The 24,122-nt window shown below is 48.8% G+C and overlaps 1 protein-coding gene across 2 annotated transcripts in view; it reads left to right on the forward strand.

Annotated features, from left to right (window-relative positions):
* Nucleotides 1-24,122, forward strand: part of RARG (retinoic acid receptor gamma) — a 283,454-nt gene that overhangs the window by 218,776 nt on the left and 40,556 nt on the right. For both annotated transcript variants that reach the window (XM_069653331.1, XM_069653332.1), the window contains exons 2-3: nucleotides 11,638-11,786; nucleotides 15,124-15,265. In XM_069653331.1, the coding sequence (XP_069509432.1) occupies nucleotides 11,638-11,786; nucleotides 15,124-15,265 (291 nt within the window). The remainder of the gene's footprint in view (nucleotides 1-11,637; nucleotides 11,787-15,123; nucleotides 15,266-24,122) is intronic.

The following is a 24,122-nucleotide window of genomic DNA, read 5'->3' on the forward strand; positions in this document are numbered from 1 at the left end:
AGCTTTTTTTCGGCCTTCTCAGTTCTCACCCAGCAGTGTTTGCGTCTTTTGTTACCGCTTAGTTTTGTTAGGGCAGTGATTTCATTGCAAATCCCACTTGGCGTTTGTTCTGGTCCTCCTGCTGTGAAATTGAAACCATCCAGGTGGGAGCCGGGGGAGGGGTGCGTGTTTGCTGCAGGAGAGGGGGGGGGGTAGGTCTTTTGTTGTGTGAGCAATGTCTTAATCTCCTATTGTCTGCGCAAGAGGAGTGCAAATGAGGCAGGTATTGTGTGCTGAGGCGCTACACCACCCCCACCACCAAAGGCAGCCATTTCAAGGTTATTCACTCGCTCTGGGAGAGCCTTTGGTGGCCTGGCACAGCTCTGGGGGACCCGGGGAGCCAGTATAGGGCCTCCTCCCAGAGGGGTGGAATTGGCAGAGACGGGTATACACGTTTAAAGGCTCCCAAGAAGGTAGACTTCAAGCCATCCCTCTGAGATACTGGTAATTAACTCATGGTAATGGGGTGGTGCCGAGTCTAGCAGTACCAACTCCGCTCTGTGATTAGGGGATAACGTGAGACCCATCATTCTACACCCACTGCCTCTGACCATTACACAGGGCCTGTGGATTGGCCTTGTGGCCTAGCCCAGACCTGTGCATTGCCTGGGCTATTCCTTTGGCGTGTGCTTGGCTTTAGGTTTGTCCCTGTCTTGTCTGGGATGCTGGCCTCAAAGTACTGCCCTTTATAAGGAGAGTTCCGGCCATCCTGCTTTAGGCCCGTTTTTCTATCCAGTAGCAGAACACAAAATGATGGGGGTGCCCATGCATGGGGCCATAGTGAGTACCCCGAATGTGGAGTTGTTTACCAGGCGCAACTAGTTTCTTGCATTCAAACAGAGCCAGATCTGAAATAATTCACCTTTTTTATAACGCACCGCAGACCCGTTTCTAAACGCCAAGGAATTCGAACCTGTGTTGCTCTGCGTTGTCTTGCTTCCAAGACAAACACGTTGCCCCTGAGCTATCCTGCCGAATGGTGACTACACTGAGCTTCTTAGGCTGAAGTGCAAAGTTTGGTGGGGTTTGGGGTGACAGCTGCTACGTGGGCACCAGCATTTTTAAATTGTTCACGGAGCGATTGCGGCTGGCAGAATTTGCAGTGGAAGGGCAAAAACGTTTCGCTCCATTAGCACTAGCGACCAAACTTGGTGAGGGAGCAAAATAATATAGGGTGGTTCAGGAGTTTGGTCCCTTTACCCCTCCCCTGACCCTATTTTTTTATTTTTTTTTTGTTCTTCAAAGTAGGGTTGAAATAGTGAATTTTACAGCACACTTTGAGGAAATGGAGTAAAAATACTCATCATTTACCATTGGTTCTCTAGTGTAACGGTGCTTGTTTGGCATCAGCCTAGGGAGCAATAATGAGCTCCTGTTTACTGTTGGTATCAAGCTAAAGGCTACAAGCAGGAGCTAAATAGCTCACAGCTTCCCTCCATTTCGAACCCTGAAGTGTGGCCCAGGTTCAGGTAGGCTCTCTGGGTTGCTTGCCTGTACAATCATGCTAACTGTTAAGACGGATTTCTGAACTCTGTCCTGGTGGCGCAGAAGTTCAGAAGGCCAACCTAATTACTTGGAACAGGGTAACCTCTGGACGAGCCAGACCAATCAAGGTAGCGATCGCGGCGGTCAAGACTAGGTCTCAAGAGGGGTGAGGGTGACTGAAAGCCCGCAATGAGCACACAAAGCAAGAACACTTACAAACTACTCCAAACAGTTGTTATATTAAAAATATATACACATTTATTCCAAGGCCTTCCCGTGTAAGCTGGATGGCCCAGAGACGCTTCCGAAGGCTTACTGGCAGGAGATGGTGAAGATGCCGAGAATAGCTGTTCCCGCTATTCCAAGGGTCGAAGTACCAGTACAGGCCTTCTGGTTCGATCAAAGGTGAAAAGGGTTTCACAAGGCGACAGCAGTGCAGAGGAGAAGTCCTTCAGCGGGTCACCAGCGATTCCTCGGTCCAGCCTCTTGGTTGCAGGATACTTGGCTCCTGTATTCCTTCGTTCGTGAGAACTCAGGAGATCGACATGGTAGTGGTGTTGCCAGCCCCCTCTTATCCATGGTTCCCTTCGCGCCAAAACGGAGGGGACCCAATGGGAGATCCGCTCATCAACACTCACACCATTCGTGGACCAATAACGGACCACGGTGGTCCCAGACATTCACACCACCCTAGACTCTCTGGCACCCAGGATGTGTATTGGGACCAGACATCCCAGCCCACATCCTGGAGGCACACACAAGACATGTAGAAGCCCGCAAAAGCATCCGTGTTTCGCGGGAAAGTACATGCCCAAATAAGGAAGGCCCCGGGTCGGCTCGAAGGTGAAGGGAGCAAGACGGTCAGCGGACAGGACAAAGGAGCCTCGTGGTCTGGCAATTTTGGGAGCCAGGCTACCATTTTGGGTTAAGCGCGAGAAACGCGCTTAGAACGCCAAAAGGAGCTCAAAACACAAGAAATGATCGCTGCCACCATTCCCGTCCCTGAATCACTTGCACCGATCAGATACAATCCTAAACGAGTATCTAGGGCCCGTAGAAGGCTAGAGACCCAAGAGAGCTGTAACTTAGCTTACAGTGCCCTCTTGTGTCATGTTGCACGAAAGCCGCAACATGTTAAAAGAAACTACGGGAAACAGCGTTCCCCGGTACTGACTGCCTTAAGGGCATGTCAGTTTCCCCGTAAGAAAGGAGCGAAAGCCCAGAGGAGTGCGGCAGAAGGCTGCACTTCTCTGGCAAAGTCAAGAACAAGGTGAAAAACAACAGCAAAAAGTTTAGGGGTTGCCACATGGAAGGAAAATTACCTACAATTACGAAATCTTTCCTAACACTTAATGCTACATGTATTTATATATTTGTTTAATTTCCCCTGTGTGCAACAAAGGAAAGCACCAGCGCAGTGGGAGGCAGGGGCACACCAAGTATGGGCTAAGAGCTGAAAGGTAGGTGGCAATTATCCCCCCCCCCCTTCCACCACTGGGGAACCGCCATCTAATCAAAGATGCATGGGGGATGTCCGCATTCTGGGAGCTAGGGCCTTTGTGTTTATCTGGCTTGAGACTTTCTCAGGTCTTCCCGGCCTCTCAAGGTATTGCCTTCTCTGGCCTGTGCCAGCCACACTCCAGGTGTTTGTATCCATGCCATATTGCCTTCTATGTCTGGGCCTGTCTATCTACTGGATATTTTATTCTTTTTTACCAATAAATATGTTGCTACTTTGGCAAAATGGTCCCGTTTAACCCCCTGAAAGCACCTTCTCTTCTACATAAGAACTGGGCAGAAGGAAGCTGTGACAAAACTATCGTATGCATACATACATTATTTCTGAAGCACACCTTCACCATGCCTGGCAAGATGGCGTGCCTCTTGATGCCACAGTAAGCGGTTCCATGTAAAAATGTTGCCACAAAAATATCGCCATGCAAAAATATCGCCGAAAACTGGCAGTTTTTTGTGGCGACATTATTGCATGGAACATATATTTTTTTTTGCCCTAGTCCCCATATATATGGTCATCCATATAATATCGCCACAACCTTTTCCCGGCGATATTATTTACGGCGACCATATATATGGGGATAAAATTACCTGATACCCAGTAAGCATAGTGTGCCGGCATGGCCTGCCTCTTATTGCTACATTAAGCAGAGGAATTTGGAGGGTAATCAATCCAATGTATCTAGAGGAACGGTAAAGGTAGCCAATGTATTGCACTTCGAAGAATTTTGAGGATAAACAATATATCACACTTGGAGGATTTGCAAAGATAACCAATGTGTTGCATTTAGAATAATGTTGAGGTTAGCCAAGGTACTGGACCTAGCTAAACATGATGAAACTGGCCACTAACCCACTAACAAGGCTCCAATATCATGCTTACTCGCCCTTAAATACAGAAACAAAACGCGCCATACCTATACCGCAGCGAACATAAAACCACCACAAACTGCACACACCATGCAACACCAAACAAGAAACTAAGCCAGCCACACACAAGTCTCCACCCACTCATACACCAAATGCCACCAAACGACACAGTGACAGTTTTTTCCAAACTGAAGCTACCAACAGCACATCGAAGCTCTCTTGCGCTTTTGCCTCTCATTCCAACTAGCTAAGCGCTCCCAGCCCTCCCTCCTTTTCAGATCTCCCAGGGCACCTGGAGACCACAAAAAGTGGCAGCTGTACAAGTCACAAAATCATAACATAGGGCGCTGGCGTTCCTTTGCATGCTTCTTGATTCTACATTAAGCATAGGGTGCTAGTGTTCCTTTGCGTGCTTTTTGATGCTAGAGTGGGTATATGGGGCTGGCATTCCTTTGCGTGCTTCTTGATGCTACAGTAAGCATAGGGTGCCGGCGTTCCTTTGCGTTCTTCTTGATGCTACAGTAAGCATAGGGTGCTAGTGTTCCTTATGCCTTTTGATGCTAGAGTAGGTATAGGGGGGGGACTGGCATTCCTTTGTGTGCCTCTTGATGCTGCAGTAAGCTTAGGGTGCTGGCGTTCCTTTCCGTACCTCCTTGATGTTACAGTAAGCATAGGGCGCCCTGTTCCTTTGTGTGTCTCTTGATGTTGCAGTTAGCATAGGGTGGTAGTGTTCCTTTGGAAACCTCTTGATGCTACATTAAGCATGGAACGTTGGTACTGCATTCCTCTTGGTGCTACAGTAAGCATACAGTGCCTCGTATTGCTACATTAAGCAGTAGGGTACTGGTGTTCCTTAGCGTGCCTCTTATTGCTACAGTTAGCTTATGTTTTCGGCGTTCCTTGGTGTGCCTCTTGTTGCTACAGTTAGCATAGGGTGCTGGCATTCCTTAGCGTGCCTCTTGTTGCTACAGTTGGTGTAGGGTGCTGGCGTGGCTCTTGTTGCTACAGTTAGCATAGGATGCTACCGTTGTTTATTGTGCCTCTTGTTGCTACTGTCAGCATACGCTGTCGGCGTTCCGTGGCGTACCTCTTGTTGCTACAGTTAGCCTAGGGTGCTGCCGTTGCTTAATGTGCCTCTTGTTGCTACAGTTAGCATAGGTTGTCGGTTTTCCGTAGCGTGCCTCTTGTTGCTACAGTTAGCATAGGGTACTGGCGTTCCTTAGCGTGCCTCTTGTTGCTACAGTTTGCTTATGGTGCTGCCGTTGCTTATTGTGCCTCCTTGTTGCTACAGTTAGCATAGGTTGCCGGCGTTCCTTAGCGTGCCTCTTGTTGCTACAGTTAGCATAGGGTGCTGGCGTGGCTCTTGTTGCTACAATTCGCATAGGGTACCGGCGTTCCTTAGCGTGCCTCTTGTTAATATCGTTCCTTAGCGCGCCCATTGTTGCTACAGTTTGCATAGGGTGCTGGTGTTCCTTAGCGTGCCTCTTGTTGCTACAGTTAGCTTAGGGTGCTACCATTGCTTATTGTGCCTCTTGTTGCTACAGTTAGCATAGGTTGCCGGCGTTCCTTAGCGTGCCTCTTGTTGCTACAGTTAGCATAGGTTGCCGGCGTTCCTTAGCATGCCTCTTGTAGCTACAGTTAGCATAGGTTGTCGGCGTCCTTAGCGTGCCTCTTGTTGCTACAGTTAGCATAGGGTGCCGGCATTCCTTGGCGTGCCTCTTGTTGCTACAGTTAGCTTAGGGTGCCGGCGCTGCTCTTGTTGCTACAGTTAGCATAGGGTGCTGGCGTTCCTTAGCGGTCCTCTTGTTGCTACAGTTAGCATAGGTTGTCAGTGTTCCGTAGCGTGCCTCTTGTTGCTACAGTTAGCGTAGATTGTCGGTGTTCCGTAGCGTGCCTCTTGTTGCTACAGTTAGCATAGGGTGCTAGCGTGGCTCTTGTTGCTACAATTCGCATAGGGTAACTGCATTCCTTTGCGTGCTTCTTGTTGCCTGCGTTCCTTAGCGTGCCTCTTGTTGCTACAGTTAGCATAGGGTGCCGGCATTCCTTGGCGTGCCTCTTGTTGCTACAGTTAGCTTAGGGTGCCGGCGCGCCTCTTGTTGCTACAGTTAGCATAGGGTGCTGGCGTGGCTGTTGTTGCCACAATTCGCACAGGGTACCTGCTTTCCTTAGCGTGCTTCTTGTTGCCTGCGCGCGCCTCTTGTTGCTACAGTTAGCATAGGGTGCTGGCGTGGCTGTTGTTGCCACAATTCGCACAGGGTACCTGCATTCCTTAGCGTGCTTCTTGTTGCCTGCGTGCCTTAGCGCGCCTCTTGTTGCTACAGTTGGCATAGGGCATAGGGTGCCGGCGATCCTTTGCGCTGCGGGTGTTTTGAGCTTTCTTAAGCTGTAACACATTTGAAAGTATGTTGGGGGTTTGTTGGTGCACTGAGCTCACAGCGGCCCCCCACTATCTGTCTAGGAATCGTGTCATGGACACGCGGAGGCCACAAAGCACAGTTTGGCCGTGCTGATGCGTGAGGGCTAGAAGTATTGCTCGCTACCTGGGAGCGCAGCAGGGGGCAAGTAAGCGGAAGAGACGAGTATTACTAAAATGGGTAACGAGGCGATATACGAGGAGAAGGTGTTGTGTAGCGGCGTGGGGGTGGGAAGAACAGCTACACGGGCAGAAAAATACACGGGGCAGAAGAAAGATCGCGGTAGGTGCGAAAAAGGAATGGGCACGGGGGTTTGGAGAAAGATGAATTAGGCGGGCACAATGCAGAAAGTGTATCCCTCCGCACAATGCAGAAAGTGTATCCCTCCGCCCCAGACCGGGAAAGGGTTGATGACAATATGCCGGGAAACCGGGACCAAGGGAAACCCTGATCAGGAAAGAGATGGCAGTAGAAGTTGGTCCGGGGGCAGCTCCCTCACAAACACGCCCAGTAATGGCAACTGGAAAGCGGGCAGAGGCAGAAGAGTTGAGGCAGCAGGACAGAGCCCCGGGGCAGCGGGGCTGCTAGCAGAGAGGGCAAGTCGGGGAACAGGAAGCCGGGCTCCCTCCCATGGGGCTCGGCCTAGCTGGGAGAGGCAAAGGGGGTGGGGGCGGGGGTTAGGTTACAGGAGACATTTAACTCTTCAAACCTGTTTGGACCAGCATTCGGTATTTAGGGCCTTTGTAACAGGAAATTCAATGTGTGTTGAAAGATGGGGCTGAAAGCAGTGCCCGGGGACATTCGCTCCATTCTTCGCCTTTCAGGGGGGCTGGCGGGGGGCGAGAGAAGAGGTTATTGTAGGGTTAAGGCTGTGTTTGTTTCCCGCTAGTTATTTCTGTCCGCGCAGTAATTGGAAACAAATGGCGTTTTGGCTTTCGAAGACCCTCGGTGATGCCAGAGGAGGGCATTTAATAAGGGAGACCCCATATTAGGGCTTGATGAGGGTCAGTAACATACCGTGTGCACCCCCCTCCCCCGTAAATATCAGGAACGGTTTCGTGCTGCTCGAAACCTGAGAACAGGCGCATAGACCCGTGCCCCCAGGGAAAGGATCCCGACAAATCGGGGCATCGCTTTCACAACGGCCGTTCCTTCCTTCCGATTGCTAGTCTCCTTTCTGTTATTCTTCTTTAACTTTATTTGTACAATTCAGCCCCCTCCCCCCAATTTGTTAATAATCGCCAAACTCGATATTGCCCACCCATCGATTGATCACCCACCAATGAACCCGACCCGCCTCACCCAAAAGCAATTTCAAATGGTCTCCTACTGATTCTTTATTACCTAATTTCGATTTCTCGTCCAATTTTCCCAATTTCTAGTTTCATCTGCACTGTTGCCCCATTTTGATAGATCTTTCATGGCCACCCCTACATTTCTCTGCACTCGGCCCTTGCAAGGCCAGTGCAAGCGTTTCTGCATCAATAATTTTCCCTAGCAGTCATCGCTACCACATGCCGTTGCCCTGCTTACGCATCCTACATCGTTGCACCTCCTCAGATGGCCGCCATCCATGACACAATGGTGGATCCATGAGCTTGGGCACCGCAAATGCCTATCTTGTGGCGTTCCCAAAGAAATATTTTATTATCCTTCAATGTTGGAAGTGCATCAGACAAACGTTTGCAGTTTCAACTTCACAACATGATGCTTATGGGTTCTACCCCAAGATATTTAGGAAAGTGAGTGCTCATTTCAGAGAGCCGGCTTAGGAGTGCAACTGTCGTTAGAGGGTTTGTACTTGTTGAGTTCCTGTAAATCTGTGCCAGTGGGCTGCTCAGTAAATGTTTTGGACCACAACTCCCATCAACCATTGCTGGCCTATCCAATGGTGGGGGGTTGTGGGAGTCGTAGTCCAAAACACCCGGAGAGCCGCAAGTCCCCCCCTCCACTCTATAAAGTGACTTAAAGTTGAAGGCAACTCAAACGTGTCCTTTGGCCAGGTCCTGCTGCATTCCTCGCACGTCTAAATGGTGTAATAGGTTGCTATTGCCCAATTCTGTGGTACTCCATTTACTTACATACAAAAGTATAACTGTCTGTGCCAGCCCTAACCGGTTTCAAAAATACAGAGTTCACGCCGGTCCTGTGTCCAGGGCAAGCCCTTTGTTGAAATCAAAGCTCCAAGTGTGGTACTTTTGCAGTGAAGTGTTGACAAACCTCTGCTCTTTCTTGGTTCCACTCATTATCTCCCATGTCCACTAGCAAATACAGGGAGCAAACGCATGCACGCTACCGGGCACACCTAGTTCTTAGAGGCTCAGTACTAGGTACCAGCAGCACCCACAACCCCGTAATCGGTATCGCACGCTCACTCATACCCGTTAAAAGGTCCATATGGTGCACCCATACCAAGTCTACCACATGCCTAGCACCGGGTACTTTTAGCTCTCACATGCCCAGTATCGGGCACTACCAGGCCACATGTGGCGAGTAACTGGTATGTCCAACTACTAGATGGGATAGGCCTGCAGGAGGACTAGGTCACGGCCAGTTCCCACTTACACAGTAACAGATCCGGGTTCCAGAAGTCTCCCAACGTTCCAAGTAGCAGACGACTGTCTCTCACCCGTTCCATAACTGGCATAGCCAGCTGCCCACGTGCATAGTAAAGCTACAGTTGGTTGCCAGGAGCCTCCAATATGCCTAGCAACAAGTATAGACCGACGCCAAACTCTAGGACCAGGTAATGCAATCTCCCCTCATACCTAGTACCAGGTACTCCTCGTTTTCACAGGTCAAGCAGAGCCAGTGCACTGCCACATGCTTATTGCCAGGGAGTAACAGTCCCACATATCCAGTAACGAGTATAGCCAGATCGCCATGTTGTGTCTAATGCCCAGTGATAGCATTCCCATGTCAAAAACAGGAATTGTCAACACCAACATGACCAGTAACAGATCTTATATTCCATGGTGCCTTTAAATGTCTTCCCCCATCTAGCAATTACCTAATGCTAAGCTACATTCCAACAGAGTGGAATGCCTGCTGCGCCCCCTGAGTGTGGTAGCAGGGTGCTGCATGCAGGCCTCTGGCCTCTTCCCATACAGAGATTAGGCAGATCCATTTACTGTGGCGGCCCCTATGCCCCTCGGGAAACCAATGGTTGTGTACCTATGCCTGCTATCTGATATCGGTGGGCCCTGAAGTAGGGAGCAGCCAACCTTGTGCTGCTGTACCTGATGCTCTAGTTTGGGTACTGTGCCTGCTCCTTTCTGGCCGCTCACCAAAACTGCTATGTTAGTGGTTATCCCAGTCCATGCCCTTCGTTTCTGTTAACTTGGATCTCTTTGTATACTCCCGTGTTCTCTATTGTTCCTGCTCACTGCGTGCACACAGCAGCCACTGACAAAATGCCACCAAAACCACATATGCAACCATTACATTAAAGATCTTGGAGAAGATCAGCCAAACGCGTTTTTCAGATTGAAACCATATCTTACAAAGTATGTATTATGCGGCCAATCGCCGCTGTAGTAGCCGCAGAGGGTGTAAGTGGTGTACCCCACTAGGCGTTTCAAGGCCGTAGTCTGCAAGGAAAGGTAAAAGTGGAGAGAGAGCGGAGAAGCAGACCGGGGGTGGGTAACACCCTAGCAGGGAAACGCATAAACGAATCCGCAAAACCAAAAGGCTCCGCGTTTGTAAAGTTTTGTGCCGCATGATCCTCTGATAAGCCTGGAAATGTGCAGAAAGTTAAGTGAGTTGAAAGGTTTTTATAGATAAGCCAGAATTCACTTGAAGGCAGGTTTAATATACAATATTACAAGTTGTAGTTTATGGCTGCGTAATGGATTCGGGATGTGCACAAATGACCCATTGAAGTGTCTGCTTTCATTGCCTGGTAGTACATTTAATGTCTCAAAATGGACTCCAGTATGGGAATTCTGGGACTGCTAAGCTTATCGGTCACGAATAGCCAAGTTCAGAATACACCTTGGCACCTGGGGCCGGGGGCACAGCCAATTTTGTTTCTGCGGAATGTGGGCTGAAACCTGCAATCTCAGCCCGCGTTCCACGGAACCCACAGGCTGCTCCCCCCACTCCCGCTGCGGGCCGCGGCCCCCCTCTGCCCTCCACTAACATTTATTTTTAAAATATCCCAACCCTACCCATCCCCACTTACCGCTGCCGCAGCAGCTCCCCTTTTCCGACTGCCATGGTCATAGAAGAGGGGCTCCATACAGAGCCCTGCCTTATATAACCACGGTAGCCATTTTGGATCAGTATTTGTATTCATTGAACGGTGTGAAAGGCAAATGTCGATGGTGACAAACTGAGTAGGGTGAGAGTGAGGTGCCAGTTGTTGGTACTTCTGTATGCTGTGGCAGTCTAGCTATGGTCAGGCTTTTAAGCCTTCCACGTTGCCAGAGTGTTATCCACAACTTGAGCCAGGGCTACAGTTCCTTCTCCTATAGCATTGGTCAGCAACCTTTGGTTATCGGTTTTGGGCTAAAACTCCCATTAGCCCTAGCCAATGAGCATAGTCCATGGTGGAAGAGAGCGAGTCCTAGGTCCAGACCACACCACCTAGAGAGCCACAGGTTGCAGACACCCATTCTAAAGGGACAATGATCTGACTATATACCTGCCCACTCACACCCACATCATTTTACAACCACTTACAGGTAACGCAGTAGCCTGATACAGAGGGGGGGGGGGGGGGTGTGTGTATATATATATATATATATACACACATCCGCATTTGTTTCAGTATGATTCAGAAAGTGTTATAGATCTGGTGCTTACGCCCAACGACCAAGAAAACACCAGTGTTGTGATAACTCTTAACCAGCAGTGACTGGCTTCCATACAGCACACTGTTTAGCCTTGCACGAGATTTTGTGAAATCCATGCCCTCCCTGGGAAGGAAGTGTGTGGGCAGAGGGCATGCAGCAATGTGCCATGCAGTGTAGTCTTTGGTGATATCATAGCATTGGTCCTTTTTGAGAAGCAGATTGCAGGCGCTTCCTGTGAGGGGTGACTAGGCGGGGGCCTGTCACACTGCAGCGTGGCTTGGCTCTGCAGCACTGACTCATCTCTTCATTCAGGAATTAAGACCTTAACGTGACATACTGACAACGGGTAAACAAAGTGTATGTCCCGCCACACCCTGTATCTCTTCTGCCCTGCCCACTTCATCCAGCATGGTGCCGCACGGGGCATCACAGATGAGGAGGGCCTTGTTTCTGTGGAGCACCTCTGAAAGTGCGATGGTACCAGTCCTGGCTAACACTCTTTTCCTTTTTCCTTCCAGCGGTGGAAACGCAGAGTACGAGCTCAGAAGAGATGGTCCCAAGCTCGCCGTCGCCCCCGCCTCCGCCCCGAGTCTACAAGCCATGCTTCGTGTGCAATGACAAGTCCTCTGGCTATCACTATGGAGTCAGCTCGTGTGAAGGCTGCAAGGTGAGGACATGCTCTTCACTTTCACACTCCAGTTTTTGCACAGTTTGTATTCCTGGGATCAAGCCACCCAGAGCATACCTCTAGGTCACTGGTCACCCAACCCCAACCATATTGTCTTAGCTGCCTCCTCTTCACATGCCAGCTTCCATCGTCCTGGCCCCATTTCCCCGCTCTAGGAGCTGGATGTCCGATGATGGCTGCCCAGTCCACATAGTCCGCCCACTGCTCATAACCGCACAGACCTCAGGGGTTTTTGTCCCGAACCTCTGAATTTGGTCATTGATTTTGATCTTGCCGCTCCTACTTCCGGATGATTCGATGCACTGCCTAAACGTTCTGTGAAGAAATCCATGCGCCACTTCAATTTCCCCACCAACCCGCCACCCCCATAAGCGTTCTCATGACACCCTTCTTGATGGCAAAGTCCACCTCAGCTGATATCTGCTCGCTGCCTCTTTTTGCACTTACTTCAAGTGTAGTAAGTGTTTGTCATTGGTACTTTGAAGGAAGTCTTTCCGCTTCTTGTCACCGCCCTCCCTGCTTTTCCTGCAGTGGTTTATGGCAGTCTTTGGAGGCCTGGTACTATCTGACAGTCTTGGTCTTGATATGTGTACCTGTGTGTGAACCGGTTTCCCCATACCTGGTAATACTGACATGCCTGGCTGTACTCGTGCCTCGCTAACCCTGCAGAATGAATGCGAGTACCCTGGGGGCTGGATTTCTCCGTCATGGGATTGGGTGCCATGAGCAACGTCCCGTGTACTGGCAGGGTGGCGGGCAAGTTCTAGTTTTAACATTACTCGATTCCCTGGCATGTTTTGCACCGCTTAGAAAAGAGCCTGGTTTCAGAAAATGTGGGGTAGATTCTTGGAATTGTATTAACTCTATTTTTGTTTCTGTCTGCTGGGGTTATCTTGTAAAGTTTTACATTTTATAAATTGTAAAACAAAAATTCGAAAGGAAGGCTGTGTTTGCCATGTAGGACAATGTACCCCCAAGTGAACCTCCACCCATTGAGGCCAGACAGGACCTGCTGTGCGTTAAATATTGAAGTCCCAGCGGGGGTGAGTGCCACTTAACAGATGGGTCCCTATGTATGGTAGGCTGTGGACAGGAAGAAGACCTGAGGTGGAGAGCTGTTTACTAGAAGGCCTCACGGCAGCCATATTGTGTGCTGGAGCAATAGCTTCATAACTATCAAGCAACTCGCGAGCAAGCTGATGCATGCTATCCCCACAGAAAGAGGGTGTACACCGGGCCCAAGCATTGTCTAGTTTGGTGAGGTGAATGGCTTGTACTCCACATGGCTTATTGCCATAAAAGTTCCAGCGGTGCCGCCCTCAGGATTTGACCATTTCCGGAAGATGAGTCCCTGATGAGCTAAAATAACTGGTGTCTCTTGTTGGATTTGCAAAGGTGTATTTGGGGTGTGCAAGACTGTACCTGGAAAAATTCCCAGAAAAAGTTCAGCAAAAAGCTCCTCCTCAGAGACCAAAAATGCCTCCACTGTGGACCCTTAACCGCTTAGAATCCATGGGCCAGAACCCTGGCTCGTGCGGGCCGCAGGCCTCAAATCACAAGATAGAAGGAGCTGTCTGGTTCATAAAAGGCAGGAAACTGCCTTGGCACCTGACGGCCATGTTCTCTGGTGCTGTGCTCATTGACTTGGAGACCTGTAGACCTGTAGAAGTCCAGCCTTTCTGGTGCTTGTCATTCCTGTTGACGCAGGGAAATTGGTTATCTGGTAACCATCTCTGGAGAGGACTCCCACATGTAGTGAGACACAGCAGTGCTTTCTGGACCCACCAATACCGTCTGCCACCTTCAGCACATGCTCAGAGCCACCATTATCTGCCTGACTTCAAGCTGTCCAGAAGAAGAGACCAAGATTCGGTGAACCTTCCTGAAAGCACTCTGCTTGGACTGTAGCAAATACAACGTGGACAAGGCTTTGACTCTGGATAGCTGCTACAAAAACTTAGCAATGTGCGGAAACTAGAGCGATGCTATGGGTTGTTGTCTCGGTGGCCTTTCTGGGGGGCCTTATATGATTCCAGGAGACCAGATCTTGGTGCAATATGACACATTAATGACCCAGATAAGCACTTTGGCTCCGGTCCAGGGCCCCCTTTTGTAATTTTTTAAATGTTTTTATAAAGCACAGGCCAGGCCCAAACGGGTGTCGGAGAGCTGAATAGTAAGCAGCAAAAGTTATCAATAGTTGGTTATACCAACGTATATAGTAAATTGCACTAAACCTTCTTTTTAAAACAATTAAACATGTAATTGAATGTTTATTGTATTTGTATAAACCATCCCAAAAACTTGGATTACTTCAGCTCTTCTCTGTAAAGTCGCAATTCTCATAAATAATATTTCTGATCGCACCATTTCTTGTAATTTTGCTGCGCATTGGTTTATTGAATAAATGGCTGATCTTTGTTTATGCATAATCTTGTGCACAACGTGATGCCTTTATATGCTTAGCAAGTTGTGGCGGTTCATTTCAGAACCCTTCCACTTCCCCTCTTGCTGTCCATCCTCTGGGCCTCTCGGGGAGGTGAGCGTTTGCACGCAGTTAGCACTACCCATGCAAGAGCCAATGAATAGTTATGGGGCAGGCATGTTGGTGCTGAACCAGGTCTGGTAACACAGTACCTCTGGAGACCCTCTCCCATTCTTGCCCGATCGGATCAGGCTAGCCAGATTTCCGTACTATGGCCTGTTTTGAACCTATATGTGTCTTTTTAGAGATGCAGCCCCCAAAACCTAATATAATCCTTCAGAGGAAGCTTCGGTGACTGGGCACGAAGCACAGACCAGACACGAAGCACAGACTAGGCATGATGCACAGACTAGGCACATTGGTGATGTCTACAGAGGCAATGCAACGCCTTTCTTTATACAAATGTCCCCCCCCCCTCTCATAATGCACCCCATCTTGCACCCCTGAGAGCCAGAGTAGTCTTTCACGACTCGGCAATAGCAGGCCTTCCTTTTAGAAGTCTTTCTCTTTCCTGCAGTCCTGCTGTTTTCTGTGCTCTTAGTTGTCGCTCGCTCGCCCTCTCTCCTCGGTGTCTGTTCAGTTATCTCATTGGTGCACTGTCCACGCTCGTCCCTGCTTTATGTAAAGGTGCCTCCCCCCACCCTCCTCTCTCCAGCAGGTCATGTCGTAACTTATTTTCTCCCAGGTATGGAATTGCTGCTTATGTGCTTCTTCTCGCAGAGGTGTGTTCTGGTTCTCTCTCTCTCTCTCTCTCTCTCTCTCTCTCTCTCTCTCATGCAAATCCACTCTGTCCATCCTCTCACTATGTCCACACTTCTCTCTCCACGCCAGGGTTTCTTCCGCAGAAGCATACAGAAAAACATGGTCTACACGTGCCATCGGGACAAGAATTGCCAAATCAACAAGGTGACGCGGAACCGATGCCAGTACTGTCGACTGCAGAAATGCTTCGAAGTTGGCATGTCTAAGGAGGGTGAGTTAAAAACTGAAAGTAGCCTCACTCGGATTCCATGTTCTCCCCCTTATCCTTGTCTGCAGTCATTGAAAATACATATTAATTTGAAAACCAACAGTATCTGTACTCTAGTTTTCTGAATGGTAACTGGCTGCGCGACCTAAGTGATTGTTCGAATACTTGAGGTTAGCGATGGTGGAAGCAAGCCCATGGGTAGATGAGTAACCAGCATCCGCTTGCTTAGTTGGCATTCTAGAAAAGTTCTCTTTAAATGCTTCCCAACAGGTTGTTTGAATCAATGCGTGTTTTGGTCTTAGCAGGTCTGAAGCGACCAGGACAGGTGGTACTAACCTTTGTCATTTCACCAAAAATTCCCGGAAGCTTTGCTGGCTGGGCATTTGGCAGCCAGAGGAGGTAGGTTGGGTAGCGTGAGCGGTTCCATGTGTTAATATCCCTGCAAAAATAACGCCATCCAAGAATGGTGCCATATTTTTGCTGCAATATTAACCCATTAAACCTGGGGGGGGGGGCACCCCCATAATATTTTAAAGGGAGCAGGGGACACCCGCAGCCCCCGGTCCCATTAACCCCAACAATTATCCCCACTATTAATAATCGCCTATGACCGTTCCCGGCGACCCAAACGCAGATATTTACTTTCAAATGAACTGAAATTCTAACAATAAATGCATTGACAAAAAAAGAAAACTGGGATGATCATCTGACCTGAGAGCACAAAGCACTTGCCAGAATTCACTAGGTCAGGGGTGCTGGTTTCGCTGTAGGGCTAAAAGTACCACAAAAGTCCCATACAGGAGACCAAACTATCGCCGGGAATGAGCGAGTGGTAGGGGCACTTCAAAAAAGCTATGCACCAGCATCCCTGTGCTTTTTCCAGCAAATACCAGCGTTTTGCATAGGCTGCAGGATACATGCACTGTATGCAATTGGATAGTTTCTTTCTAAACAAATATTGCAAAGATACTCTCTGTCTGCAGGCACATCGCATCCACGAGGTTGAAAGTCACCTTGTTGCGTTTTTTTATGTCCTTGATTGGGAGAGGGGTCTGCCCTGTACACTTCCTTTACCCACCTCTTTCCTTACCCCTCTTCCCTTTACCCACCTCTTTCCTTATCCCTCTGTGTTCCGTTTGATTTTTCCCCATTTTCCCTAATTAGAGCAACGTTTTCCTACCCACGTATGTCCATGCATGGTCAGTATGGAAATTCGTGGAAATTGTTTTGAGATAATGGGTTCTTCAATTGGTATTTTTTTTTCTCTCCATTTTCTGACTGTAAACCCATCAGACGTTCTTGCTCGGTCAGCAAAGGGGCTAGCCGCGCTCACTCTTGCCCTGTTGCACAACAGGGCATCTTAAAGGGTGATGGTCACATCAGAACTCTTCAGTTGTTCCAAATCAGACCAAAACTTCACTGAGCCTTGGTGTGACGGTGCACTTCTCAGTTGAGTGCCGTTTGTGTCCGGTGCTGGGTAGTTATTCCAGCAAACACTTTTGTGTCGGGATACTTAAGTATTAAATGTAATCCATTCAAACAGGATAAGCCACCGCAGCGAGCCCCCCCCCCTTATGTTTTTTATGTGGATTTTTTAAAAGTATTCTGCATAGGACGGATCTGCTTCCAAGAAAAAATGTGTCGTTTAGAGGGAACCCCTCCACATGAACAGCACACGGAGAGGTATGTGTGGTGCCCAGGTCAGGCAACCTTACAGTAACAGCATGTCGCTGGGAGGTTGCCATGTAATGTGGACAGTACTCTACGCTACACAGCTAGTTTTCTTTTTGCATTACACGCGTTCACATTCGAATGCAGAGGTGAAGAAGGTTAAGCGCCCAGTGAAGTGTTCAGCAACCCAACCTGTAGATCACCTCTCGGGCTGTATAGTACTGGGGGTGAAGAAGAGCACGGGACCGCCATCCTCCTGGTACCTATGGCATGTAGAAGGCCTTCCAATGCTGTATTGTCATGGGTGCCCTTCTCCCCGAAGTCCACTGTGCTCCAGAGACCCTGTTAAGCCTCTGGATCAGAAGCTTCACTATAGATCTACTGTTAACTCCTGGTTAGTAGCTTTGACATCCAGGTGTCGTTGACCTCAACGAGGCTGGCCACCAAGAACAACAAGTGATACTTGCCCTCCACCTATATAGTGTTGGGTGAGTGGCATCTCTGCTCTCCCCCCAAAACTTGCCTTGGATACAAACTTTCCACCCACCGAGACAGCAGTCTGCACTAAGACATTGGAAACGTGGCTTTTGCCCTTTACAAAAGCTTCCTGAATTCAAAATGGCAAGCCCAATCCTTGAAATACTTTCATTCCATATGACAATAGGCGCAATAGGCAATTCTAGTAAAAACATCTTCCGAAACCGCAAGTAGTTACTCCCATACAATGCATGCAGAAATGATGAGACAGCACAACCCTAGCGACTGCCCCCAAAGTGCCCAGATTATAATTGTGACAAAGGGACCATTTAATGAACTAGACATTCTGAGCAGAACCGACCAATACTCTTAGAATCGAGGAAACGCGTGGGGGTTAAAATGGAAGGATGTAAAGGTACTCCTTTTAAATTTGAGCTGAAAATGGAAAACCAGTGCCCTTCGTCTTCAATGATCTGGTACAGTGTGCTACAAAAGTGACTGGCCTGTAACAACAGCCTTCGTCTGTATGTGTTGTTGGCATGTGTTGTGGTGTTGGCTATGTTTGAAAAGGAACTTTTTAAAAACAATGTATTTAAGACTTCTCATGATAACATTTTTTAGTAGCACAGAATAATGAACATACATTTTACAATAGCAAATCTTCTGTTCGGTCCGTCTGCAGTGTTCTTGTAGGTCTGATTTGTAGGCAAATAAGAGGTACACTACTCAAACTAAACGAGCGTGCCAGGATAGTAGTGGGTTGAAGGAGATTAAACATACTGCATAGGCGTCTATTCTTCATGCTTAAGGCTCGGTTAAAATAAGTGAGAAAACAGAAGTGCTTTATTAAATACTGAGGCATAGTGGACTTTTACTGGCAGTCTACACGTGTACCGCTTTATTTAACTTCCCTGATCACACGTTGGAAACGGAGGAACAGCGTCATATCCTGGCCACATTCCCTCGCCCAGGATTTGCTGGGTGGGTCACCAGGCTACCGTTCTTGAAAAGCTTCATGTCAGGTGTGCGTGGCCTTCCCTTCCCAGAAGGGCCAAGGGTGGTAAGTCTGCCTCTCCTACCTGCTAAGAGTGATCAAGGTTGGTTTCAATCCACTGCAGGAGGTCTAAGAATACAGATGGAGTGAGTGGAGCTGGGATTTCCCGTCAGTCTGAGGTTTTCTAGAGTTCCATCCTCCACTGTCGGGACATGCTTGCTAGTCTGGCCTTGACTATCCACCAGATTAAAGAGCTATTTTCAAAATGGAAGATATGGCTCTGGAGACACCCTTGTCTGCCTCGATAATAATTAAGCCTTAGAGACTGAGTGTCCTAAATATGGGATGCGGACCCAACACCAAATTCTTACCCAAGACAAGGATTGTAAGTTGTGGGAGGCTCCTTCTTCCAAGCGATCATGTCCATCAGCACATGGAGGTGTGCTGCTAAAACTGAAAGGTACTTAGTTTAGGCTGCTGCTCTAGTCAGAATGTTTGGAGTCTGGTCTGTACCAAAGGCTGCATTCTGATTGGCCAAATATAACAGAATCCATGTGCTGACCTCTTAGTACACATCCATGGGTTTGGGAACTCGTTTCTTAGTGATGTCGCCCCTTTTCGTAGGGATAGAGATCATAGTGTAGAAAATGGAACCCCTCACACTGGAGATGGAGTCTTTCCTTACAGATGCTCAGCAATAGCCAGAAGAGTGTCCAAGCACAGAGCCACCCCTTCATGTTGGACACCAGGAGAGTTGGCCTTCTCAAAGGCTGCAACAGCTCAGTGAGTTGTTGCACTACTATGCCATTGTGTAGCTGCTCTGTGGTTCAGGGAATAAATTGCCAGGCAGCTGGATCTGCGGTTTTATGGTGCAGGCCCGTGACTGACGGGCCTGCACCATAAAAGGGGGGGCGGGGAAGCTGGCAAGGTGTCTGAGGTTCTCCCAATTAAGTTTTGGCCCACACACTCCTCCATAGTTCCTGGGACTCTCCAGGAGAACTGCATCAGTCTAAAATTGGTACTTTTGTGGTGCACGATGGTCATACTTGGGAAAGATCAGAGATGATAACATCCAGTTCAAACCTGATTGGGGCAGTGGAGGGGAATTTCCTGGTCAGTGGTGCCAGAGGGGTACTACCGGAGTGCACCGAGGTGGCTTGGATTATGGCCCGATGAAGCAAACCTTGCAGTTTGTGACTTCGGACAAGCTCTGTGCAGGAGCAGCCAGTAACCTACCGTGATTGGGACTTGACTGTCTTGTCAGCGAAACCCTTTGATACTTATATTCCGGGCTAAGCCGTTCTTAGAGGCTGAGTGAGGGAGAGGTAAAGAGGAGGAGACTGGCACTCCATGATGGAGTAGGACCCTTGGAGCCTTGAGAATGTGCTGGATTGGCTGGTTACTGTGAAAAAGCAGCCGATTGCCTCAAAAATCGGGCAAATGACGAGCAAACTCCCAGACGCTTACGGGATGGTGTGAGGACCCTTTGCGTATCGTTGGCTGAATACATCTGATGAGGGTAACTCGTTGGAGCCGGGTTGGTTACTTTTAAAGTGCCACAGAACGTATTATTTTCCATGCAGCTTTACTAGCACCAGGAACTGTGGCTGGAGCAAGGAAGGGGGATTAAAATAATAAATAAAGGGCTCGACCTGCTGCCGGCAATGCCTGGGGAAGCCCCGGAGACAACCATGCATCAAGTCCTGGGACGGCTGTTTATCTTTGATAGCATCTCATTAGTTGCCAGTGATTCCTGAAGCTTCAGGGCAGAATTGCTCGGAGGTGCTTGGGTGTGAATGGCCTTTTGGACGTCGAAACTACACCTGACAGGCACTAGGAGAATGCAAACTCCTGTGACTGCAGCCTTCAAAGCTGCACTGGTGTGGCACAAAACACCCAGGTGTGGCAAAAAAAAACAACCAGCACCAGATGTGTTTTCTATAGATGTGGCAACGAGTCTACTCATTTAGTTACGGTCTAAGAGAAAGCATGCGCTGGATGAGGTTTAAAGGGATCGGGCGAGGCATGTCTGGATGGATAGCTCACCAGTAAAGATTTGGACTCCGCCATGCCGGCAGCCTGCACTTGCAAGTTCGAACCTTACCTTTCATCGTTCCTTAAATTGTCTACCATTTAAAAAATGAGGTAATAACACGTGTTATTGCACTGCTTAGAAGCTGCAGGTATCTGGCATGAAGCGCTATATAGGGGCACGTGTTAACCTTAGCTTCCTCGTATTAAAGCAGTTTCTATTCCCTCTGTAGGGTGCCAAAGTGTTTCCATGGGTTGGAAAGTATTGACAATTGATGAGTGCAGAAATTGCGGTGTTTTTTTTTCTCTGCGTTTTTTTCCTGTATCCTTTTTTGATATTTGGGCTGTGGCTGAGGGCTTATGCCTTTTTTGCTGGTCCATAGTATACGTTCATTAGTGTTGCAGTGTTATGTTTGCACCGCTGCCATTCACATAGTCTCCAGCCGTTCTGGCGGACTCCGCAGTTACTGGAGAGCGGGAAAATAGAAGCCTTGGCCCTCTCTTATATAGAGGGTAGCAATGCCCTCCTGGAACGTCTTCGAGCAATCACCCTGGCGCCCCCGTGAGGCGTCCAATGAGCTGCAGCACAACGCCTCAAAGATCTCTGCAAATTCAACCACATCACTCTGACCCTCCTCAAACTGCACTGGCACCAGTTGCAAACGCGTATCGCCTTCAGTCCTGTTGCATCGACTTTCAAGCTGTCGCTGCGTTTCACTCCACAGAGTACCTCGCCATCTTCAGAGGCCTACGATCCACCAGCAGCAAGGACACGTGCAGAATTTAACTCGGGTGTAGGAAGGAGAGAACCGGATGTACGGCCTTCTGTCTATGCCCCTAGACTCTGGAACCTCCTCCCTTCTACATTTTAGGGAAGCTCTCAAGACCCTCCTCTTCAAATAAGGCAACCTCCATCCAACATAGGGCCACGTCCTCCACTCTCCAACTAATCTAAGACTCGTCAAACTACCCCCACGTTTCCTCCCGTGTTTGCTTGTAGATCCCTTGATGCCAAATTGCCCGCCTACCCTCTCCCCCGTTGTAAGCTTCCTGTTCCCTTGTATTGTTTCCATGTGCTTTGCTTCCCTTGCCACGTGCCTCGTCCTCCGTGTGCATCCTCACGGTTTCGTTCTTTCTCTTTACTTGCTCCTTTCCATTGGAATGCTCTCCCTTTTTCTTTGTGGTCTATTCACTCTTATCAAACTTTTCGTGTTGCACTGAGAACTTTTTTACTTCAATCTTAATTGTATGTTAAGGCTCGCACTACTGTTGTCTATTTTATCGTCGTTATTACCCCTTTATTGTACCGTAAATAGTTTTGTGTACAGTGCCTTGGCGTAAGGCGCTATATAAATGACAAATACTCCCCCTCCTCCCCCAATGGCTTGTAAAATGCCCTGTGGCTTTCCAAAGCTAGGTCCACCCACGCACAGTAAATAACCTAATGGGCAGTTTTGCTGTTCAGTCGATGTGTGCACATGGGAAGTCCCCTGAGCTTTGCGTGCAGGTCTGTTTCTAGGTGCGATTTGATTTTGAACTTATGAGTTTGTATAGCGCACACCCCAGGGGGTACCGGCAGAAGCCTGCATCTGGGCGCAGATGAAATTTACAAATGATCATATAGAAATTGAAAAAAACTTGCTAAAAAGTGATTTCACGTGAACAAATGTTCAGTTGCTTCCTAAATATACTCGGGGCTTCGCTTTGTCGTAGGTGATCTGGGAGTGAATTCCACGCTGGGGGGGCGAGGGGGGAGCTGTACAGGATAACGCCCATCAGCCCACGTAGGTGTAGAGGCTTTCGTGTCCAGAGGGGTGCCTTTGGTGTTAGGATGCATTAGCCTGGAATGTGATATGTAAGCAGACTGTAGTGGTGTAGCATTCCTTTTTTTGGGAGGTTTAGCCTAGCGCCTCTGTGTCTTTGCGCTTCACAGGTGGTGCTTGATCTAGTTTCAATAAACTAACACTATTCAGCTGCTGTGTGTGAGTGGCTTCGATGGTATGTATGTGTTTGAGCATAGAGCTGGAGTGTTAGTGCCAGGGTATTAGCGAGAGCCTTGTGGGCATTTCAGAGCGTTCATAGGCTGTGGCCATGGTAACCTCATGGAAGCGGTGCCCCTTGGGTGACATCTCAGTTATACCTAACCTTCGGGTAAGGAATTACTGAAGGTATGCCCTGGCGGTACCCTATGAGGGCTGGTATCTCTGGCAGTGGGCAGCAGCTGGACCTGGGTGAGAATGGGGGGTACACACAGTTGAGTAGGTTAGTGCGGGGCGCAAACAAGCCCCATGTAGAAAGGCATGACATGAGCCTAATAAGCATTTAGAAATCGTGGCCACGTGTGATCTCCTCCCCATACTTACTAGCCTCTGCAGACCCTTGCCATGACCCTAATCCCACTGTGCCCATGCAGGGTTATACATTGGTAAAGCGCCATTATCTCGCGGGATTAATTAACTCGTGCGAGGTTTCAGGCGATCAGTCCAGCCCATACCCAATGAGCTCTTGTCAGCATGATGGTGTATTGCATAGCGTTAAAAAAACCAAAAAACTATAAAGTTAATAAAAAGGTAACAGAAACGTTATTGTTAAGTTTCTCTTCTAAATTTTTTTATATTATGTGAAGAAGAGAAAAAGTGAAATGATTGGGTTTTGTTAAGCATTGCCACCAGAGAATATAAGGAGACCCACGATTCACACCGGAAGGAAGGATTCTAAAATGGGACCGTGTGATTCTCGTCTTGCAATGGCCATTTTGGTGTACATGGAAAGCCATGTCTGTATCCAGCCATTCCCAGGCCTGTCGAGCCAGAGTATGAATGGCGGGGTGTTGCACATTGCTTCTGGCTACATGTATGATTCACACCGTGTGAGCCTAACACTATAAACTCGCAACCTTAAAAGGTGTTGGCAGCCAGTCAACCATCTAGCAACACACCGCATAGCTTCTGTGTGATCACCAATGTGGAGAATTCAAGGAAAGGCCCAAGTTTAGTTCCTGCCACTTGTCAAGCAAGGAGGCGTGAACCCCCACACTTGGTAAAGCAGAAGGGCCTGCATTGTCTCCCCCAGGCTAACACTGGACGGCCGCCCCTATGGTTCAGGAGAGGAGCCCATTTTTTGGGTCACTTTAAGGAAACCAGTAGGGAGAGATGTTCCTTGGGAAGACTCTCGGCAGGCTTTTTTGATACAAAGGAAGTTTCTCCCCAGAACTGTGTAGCCAGAAGCCCAAATACTGGGGTGGGAAGGTGGCCACCTACCTGAAAAATAAAGTATGGGCAAGAGAGGCAGGTGGAAATGGTTGAACACTGGTCAATCCTGTAGCCATTAAATACCAGTTGTCCCGTCACTGTTTTCCATGTTTCAGAAACATTTCCCGACCGGCTGAGCTGCAATCCTTGCTGGCCTGACATCCTTGTGCCAAATCCCAAGCACAGTTGGGACCTGCTCTCCTCCGGGGGCCTGGGGGTCGCCCTGCAGCGGGAGAGACGTGAGGTGTGGAAGCCTTACCATAGAGCCCTGCACTTGACTTGTGTGGAGAAAGCCTTAAAGGGCACCTGTCTGGGGAAAATCTCTCCAGCACTTCGATGCCAGAGAGACACATTGTTTGGTGCTGTGCCTTTATGAAACTGGGGGGACTGCACTGCCACAAGTGTCTACTACTATGCTTGGGGTGGGGTGGGTGGT

Source organism: Ambystoma mexicanum, chromosome 3q, assembly GCF_040938575.1.
Source record: "Ambystoma mexicanum isolate Mex_15411 chromosome 3q, UKY_AmexF1_1, whole genome shotgun sequence".
Taxonomy (NCBI): Eukaryota; Metazoa; Chordata; class Amphibia; order Caudata; family Ambystomatidae; genus Ambystoma; species Ambystoma mexicanum.